Genomic DNA, 7,568 nt, shown 5'->3' with positions numbered 1-7,568 from the left:
ATTCTAGCCTAATATCTGTAAAAATGAATGTTATAGCCATTTTTGTGTTTCTTAATTTTGATTAGACGTGGCAGCCATCTTAAATTGGGTTGTTCCCCAGAGTTAATCAGCTATAGATGTCAACACAATTATTGCTAAAATTTGTTTAGTGATTCATGAGATATTTTTCTTATGGTACAAACAAACGAACACACACACGCAAGAAACATTATTGTGCTGCCTTCGCCTTTGGCAGCAGGTGATAACTACAAGACAGAGAAGATGCTAAAATAAGAAGTAGCACTTATTTTAACAGAGTTACACAGATGTGTGGGAGAGGTAATAAAAGTTTCCTCACAAGAGGTCCCTCAAGAGTCTAAACAGCATTTAAACGTGTTTATTTGTAAAGAGATGCTGTTTTAACAGTATTTTTTTTAAACCTACTTTTATTTTCCTAAACCTTAACCAAAAACAGTGGAGTTGAGCAATAAACCAGTGCTTGTAAAGGCCTTTACAGCTCTGGCAACCTGCCTGAGGAGGTACACTCAAGAAGCAGAAGCCAGGAGAATAAACAGGGTATTCTCCCCCGCACCATCCAGACTGAACTCTCAGTGGCAGGGGAATAAAATGAGAGTAGATCCACCCAGAGCTGAGACTGAGCAATACTGGGGGAAGCATATGGGAGAAGGAGGCATTGTATATTAAAGCCTCGTGGCTGCAGGATCCAAGATCTGACCACAGCAATCTCTTACATTAAAAGACAGAGTCTCAGGAATGAAACGCTGGACTCCAGCAGGACCTGACATGATCCACACCTACTGGCTAACTAAGCTGCTCTCTATGAAAGCCTAGCAGCAAAAATGAACCAGCTACTGATAGAAGAGACCCACCTTGAGTTGCTGACCCAAGACCGGACAGTATTGATCATGAAAGAACTCCAGAAAGGGGCAACTACTGACCAATCACCTGCCTCTGTACAACATGGAAGCTCCTGTCAGGCATCATAGCAGCTAAGATGAATAGACACATGGGTCAATACATGAGCGAGGTACAGAAAGGAGTTGGCACCAACACCATGGAAGCCAAGCACCAGCTACTTGTCGACAGAACTGTAACTCGAGACTGTAAGACCAGACACACAAACCTGTGAGCCGCCTGGATTGACTACAGGAAAGCCTACGACTCGATGCCCCACACATGGATACTGGAGTGCTTGAAGCTGTGCAACATCAACAGGACACTAAGAGCCTTCATGGAGAACTCGATGGGAATGTATGTATTCCGACTCCAGCATGGAGCTCTCCCTTGACAGAAGAGATCCGAGGCAAATGTCCAGGTCCGAAAACCATGCTGATGACGGATCATCATTATTAAAAAACTGGGCGATGCAGTGGTTAGAGATGAAGCTTCCCAGCAAGAAGGTTGCAGGATCGCTTCCTGGCTTGGGGGTCTTTCTAGGTGGAGTTTACATGTTCTCCCTGTACGCACATGGGTTTACTCTGGGTACTCCGGTTTCCTCCCACAGACCAAAAACATGCATGTTAGGTTAATTGGCAACCGTAAAATTGTCCCTAGGTGAGAGTGTGAATGGTTGTTTGTCTCGTTTGTCTCTATGTGTCCCTGTGATGGACTGGAGACCTGTCCATAGTGCCTCTTGTGCAGTGCTGGCTGGAGATAAGAACCAGCTCCCTGCGACCTGGAAAGGAGAAGCAGGTAAAGAAAATGGATGGATTAGCCAAATCTGCCTACTTCAGTTCTGAGGTGTACTCCAGTACAGATTACATTGTAATGTGGGGGAGATGTGGACAACAAAATAATGTGTGGCCTAGAATTAAGCCATACGTGCAAAAAAAGGTTATAATTTTCAAAAACTGGTCGTTTCAAACACGGCCACTTGGTTGCAAACATTTAGAATTAAGTGACACTGCAACGGAAAATTTGTCAACTATTCTCCAGCAGTCGCAGTAATCACTATTACTGTAATTTATTTATTAGTTGGTTATATTTATCCCAACAGTATAATCATTACAATTTAATAAACACCTTTTGTAACTTTAAACTCAGTTGCTGTTTTTGAATGCTTTATTTATGTTTTTGTTTTGGTCACACTCTGTACAATGACATTAAAATCTGATTCAGATCTATTATTTTCCATTAGGAACATTGCTTAAAAGTTGAATAATTGCACTTTTTTTTTTAATCAAAAAACGGGGCTGCAAATAAATATTCCAGACAACATAGCATCTTGTTGACATCTATTTATTGAATATTCACACATACAGGAAGTACAGAGGCTAATTAAATACTTCAAATAATCATATTAGGAGTAATATGGTGATAATAGATGTAAAATTATGACAATCATGGTAATCAATATGTGGAAAACATACTAAGAACAAGTTATTTTCTTCGATTCATAAAAGTCTCTGCAGAGATGTCTCAGGGTCACTGTGAATAAAAATAAAATAACAACATTTCACCTCAAACGGGGCAAAAATAATCACTTTGGAGCTATTGGTATGATAATTCACACACACACACAGGCGCTTAAGTGCGCTCACACACATTGTATGTACATTTGGAGATATATCACCCAGTGTCGGCCGGCGACTGGGTGTCACTTTTCAATAATTGGGAAAAGTGTAATGTGTAATGACCTCACTCGCCTGGTTTGTTTTAATAGAGTTAAAGTGTATTTGGCTGGTTTAGAAACTACAATCAAGCTTAATGTCAGCATTTTCTTTTGTTCAGTTCAGAAGCACACATTCAGGTCAATTTTAGGCAAAGATGATAACAGGTAGCGATAATTCAACAATGTTTATTTGATTCTGGAAACTAACAAAGGTGCAATGCACTAAATTCATTTACTTAAAAAACATATTGTCTGGAAACCGAGTAATAATTTGTGTCTGCATGTGAAAAGCAGACCCAATAACACACTGTTAAACAAACCAACATAGTGTTATAGCTCAGCATTGTACTGCGGTTCTGGCAGACCGGTTAAACGTTGCAAAGCTCAAACTTGCTGCCTGCCAGTATTCATGCACATACAGCACAACACTGGAAATGATCATTATCACTGTGTGCAGCCTGTTTAGTAGGGAGATGTGTTTTACAATCACTCCAATAGAAGGGAAAAAGGAATATATATAAACCCTGACTGATAATTCAAACATTTTCAAAGCAGACCCAAAGCAAACTTGATTTGTGTTAAAATTTGCCCTTTTATGATAGAAAAAGTGTGTAGCAGCAGGTGAAGTTAGGCATCACAGATGTTACAGTTGACTCTGCTGGAGGAATAGATATAGTTTGTAGCAAAGTTTCACAAATGTTCTGGGCTCTACAAATGGGAAAAGGCACACCCATGAAGCTCAAACACAGGATAGCACCTTACGTGTATGCTAGATATGTACCTTACATCTCAGGGCTACGGAGACCTTTCACAGATCTGAAAAGGGCAACATCTCCTTCAAGCTAACCAAACAACATTTTGACTTCAGCTTGTCCCCACAGATGCAACCCACTTGCAGACATCACCACCTTCAGGGCTGGTTTGTTTCACTCAGTCGGCAGTTGGTGCAGCTTGTTCAGACTAACTCGACAGTCCTCCAATAAATCCTTCTTCAGAAGGTGCTAATGTAACTTTGTTGTTAAATTAAGGTCGTGATTTGCAGTGAAGCTGACTATTATTGTGCAACACATGGAGGTATTTCCACCCTCACTGTGATCCTCATTTTTTCTTTCACACGAATGAAAACAGAAGTAAATATTTTGTTGCATTTCTGCCCATACAGAGATCACTTACTGTACCTTTAAGAGTGCACAGACATGTTATTTTCAGCAACAACCTGAAAAAAAATGAGGTATTTTCACATTTCTGACTTTGAGTGGAAAAATAATAGGAACACTTGGCAATAGGCTTTAAGATAATACAAGAAACAATGCCACAAAAGGATAAGTTGTCGACTATTGCTAAGAATTATCTACAATACTGGACTCTTTTGAGAATTTAACTGCAACAAAGTTCATATTTAGATGTGAAAACAGTCACTCAGAGTGTAGCATACAGCTAATTGTTTGTGTTTGGTGCTAATTAGCAAATGCTAGCATGCTAATGGAATATTTATTTCCCACTTTTTTGTTGTAAGGGGATTGGTGCTAGTTAGCAAACTGACCATGTCATTAGAAGATGTATTATGCTTTGAGTGAAGAGGGCTAAGTCTTGCACTAGAAAGTGTGCAAAGTTTTGTGCTAGTCGGTAAATGCTAGCATGCTAAATCAGCACTTATTTCTCACTCTTATACTTTGTGCAAAGAGGGCAAGGTGCTGTGATATTTAACAACATTTTGCATGGTAATGGAACATTTATTTCTCACCCATGCTCTGTGTAAAGGCCGAGAAGATTAGCACTAGTTAGCATGTGTGAGCATGCTAATAGAGAACTAATTTTTCAGTTTTATGCTTTGTGTAAAAAGTGAGAGGTTTGGTGCACGATAGCAAATGTTAACATGCTAATGGAGCACTTATTTTATCAGTCCTGTGCTTGTAAAAAAAAAGCAAGGCGTGGTATTTTGCAAAACTTAGCATGGCAATGGAGCACTTTTTTCTCACTTATGCTTTGTGTGAAGAGTGAGAAGACCAGTGCTAGATAACAAGTGTGAGCATGCTAATAGAGCACTTTTTCCAGTTTTATGCTTTATGTAAAGATTGAGAGGTTTGGTACCATTTAGCAAATATTAGAATGCTTATGGAACACCTGTTTGTCACTCTCATGCTTTGTGTAAAGAGTGAGAATATTGGTGCTAGATAGCAAATGTTAGGATGCTAATGAAGCACTTATTTCTCAGTTTTATGTTTTCTGGAAAGAGTGCAACATTTAGTGCTAGTTAGTAAATGCTAGCATGCTAAATGAGCACTTATGTTTCACACTTATGCTTTGTATGAAGCGTGAGAACACTAGTACTAGTTAGCAAATGTGATCATGCTAATAGAGCACTTATTTCCCAGTTTTATGCTTTGTGGAAATAATGCAAAGTTTATTGCTAGTTAGTAAATGTTAGCATGCAAAAGAAGCACCTTTTTCTCGCTCTTATGCTTTGCGTAAAAAGTAAAAAACTGGTTCTAGTTAGCCATTATGAATATGGTTATGGAACACCTGTTTCTCACTTTTATGCTTTGTGTAAATATTGAGATGTTTGGTAATAGGTAGCATGTATGCCAGGATGCTAATGGACCATTTATTTCTCACTTCTAAACTTTGCGCAAAGCGTGACACATTTTGTGACAGTTAGCAAATGTTAGTGTATTTATGAAGCACTTTTTTCTTCACTCATACAATCTATAAATACTCAGACTCAAACTATCACTGCAAAGCTCCACAAATCGTGGTTAGTAGTACTCGTGTAAGCATTGTTTTTGTCCTGTTTGTATGCTACTGTAGCATTTTTGTATCCCTTAATCATGGCCAGCTAAGAAAAACCTTTGATGAGAAATATGAAGCCAACCAAACAATCCAGCGTCCCGTCTAATCGCCCGTTACTTTTATAGAAAACAACGAAAAAGCCTCTTTACCCCAAGAACAATCTCCAAACTAAATTTTTAAAGCAAGAACGTTTCATCTTCTGTTATAGCTATACATTGGTAAAATGATAGATTCTCACTGAAAAACTCTTTAACATCAATAACTTATTTTACAATACACCTCTTCGTCATAGAATATTTCAATAACAATATTACAAAACTACCAGTATTCAATCACAGTAAAAATAATGATGAAAAAAAAAACAAAACAAAACTACGCAAGCTGCTTTAGCACCTTTTAAAGAAAAAAAAAAGCATCTTCACAGTCTTTAACCCTTTTTTTTATCTCACTTCTACATGATACGTATAGTACAACCACAACACCTCCCTATCTCCAGGTGCACTGCAAATAAAGGCTGAAGAAAGGCCTGACTTCCAGCAGCAATTCAGACCCCAATGCTGTAATTCTGAAAAAAATAAAATAAAATTGATAGAAGTTTCACTGGAGCTAAGCCACAAAAAAAAAAAAAAAAAGCTTTTTGTATACACAGATGAGGAGCTGGCAACAACATGGCTGAAGGTGGGGCTATAGCTCTGGTCCTGGTTGACTGTAGATGCGGAGCAGTGTCAGCTCACCCCCTCTACGCACACACACACACACACACACACACACATACACTTTCACGCAAGCAGCAACAGAAGCTGACTCTCGTTCTCCGCTTAGGGGTTTTAAATGTGTCGTGATGAGAGTCTGGAAAATAAGAGGGACACGCATGAAGGATAAAATATGCAGAATTGTGTGGGAAGAGTAAAACAAAGACTTCTAACAAACCCATTTACAAAAAGAAAAAAAAAATGCAAACTCATTCCTTTGTTAGAAAGAATTTGACATTTTGGGAAACCTTTCCTTTCACAGTCTGAATATGCGGCTAGAGCTTCAATAAAAACAATGACTTCTCGTTTACTGGAAGCCCCGACCCAAATGCAGGTGAGCATATTCGCCAAAATGTCAAAATATTCCTCTGATTTTCTGTTTTGATCATCAATTTGATAGCATTTGAAATCCATCAGCTTCACATCCAAATACACGGGTGGCAAAGCACCATATGTGTGGACACTGTCCTGCACGTGGTGGTCACATGTCCAAAGTTTATGCAAGGAAAGAAAAAAAAATATATATATATGGCTCAGGGCTGAACGGTCGGCCGCCCACAGAGCGCTGTGGGCTCATTGGTTCTGAGGGACAGGAGGAGGGCAAGGGCAGGGGGGGAATCCTGGAGAGGTCTTCCTCGTCGTGCGCGCCAAGGAGAGTCTTTTAGCACACGGAGCTAGTCGGATCTGCCTCCCCGGGGGTGTAAAAATCAGGGATGGGTAGACCAGTGTGAAGCGTGACCTGAAGAGGAGCACATTTACCAAACAGAGTTAGCAAAAGATGGCGAAAAGGGTGTTTGCGTCATTTTGCCTGCAGGTGGGGCTGTGGACCTTCTTCCTCAGCGACTGGAGCATTTTTCTTATGTACTTTCCTTCACCCGGCAACATCACAAAGACAAATAAAACAGCTGAAAAACAATCCCCTGCTTTTTAGACCTTAAAGCCTCCACAATCAAGGCTTAAAGCTGAAGTTAGATATAACATGGTCTGCCTAACAACCACATGAGGTGTCTCAATTCACAAAAAAAAAAAAAAAAGAAACATTGATCTGGAATAAACCCTCCGAGCAGCAGCGATGTGCTTTATGTACCTGGACGTTCCGGTTGAGGCTGATTGCGGGGTAATACGTTCCCTCCAGGCTCTCGAAGGCAACCGGGCCCTGCTGCTCGTCGTTGATGAGGAAGATGAGAAGCCCTCGCGAGAAGTCAAGCAAGACCCCTATTGTGGATCCCTTAGTGATGCCACCATCCGTCCTGCACAGTAGCACAGAAAAAACAATGAAAGTCCCAGCATTCCTTGAAGGAATGAGCATCGCCCTTCGCCTTTCAGGCCAGATTTTTAAACTAAGTTCATCTAATATTTAAAGATGGTGGATTTATAGCCAACTATAGTATGTGTTGTGAATGATGCAGTGTTTT

At 39.9% G+C, this 7,568-nt stretch overlaps 1 protein-coding gene across 4 annotated transcripts in view; it reads right to left on the bottom strand.

Annotated features, from left to right (window-relative positions):
- Window positions 1-2,222: 2,222 nt before the first annotated feature.
- The window catches only part of trim9 (tripartite motif containing 9), a 56,407-nt gene continuing 51,061 nt past the window's right edge, over window positions 2,223-7,568 (bottom strand). For all 4 annotated transcript variants that reach the window (XM_037977877.1, XM_037977878.1, XM_017415250.2 and 1 more), the window contains 2 exons: window positions 7,241-7,403; window positions 2,223-6,892 (listed from right to left, as the gene is read on the bottom strand). In XM_037977877.1, the coding sequence (XP_037833805.1) occupies window positions 6,815-6,892; window positions 7,241-7,403 (241 nt within the window). In that variant the 3' untranslated portion in view covers window positions 2,223-6,814. The remainder of the gene's footprint in view (window positions 6,893-7,240; window positions 7,404-7,568) is intronic.

Source organism: Kryptolebias marmoratus, linkage group LG10 (genome assembly GCF_001649575.2).
Source record: "Kryptolebias marmoratus isolate JLee-2015 linkage group LG10, ASM164957v2, whole genome shotgun sequence".
In the NCBI taxonomy this organism is placed as follows: Eukaryota; Metazoa; Chordata; class Actinopteri; order Cyprinodontiformes; family Rivulidae; genus Kryptolebias; species Kryptolebias marmoratus.
Note: the sequence above shows the minus strand (reverse complement) of the source record. Positions and strands in the feature narration are given on the sequence as shown.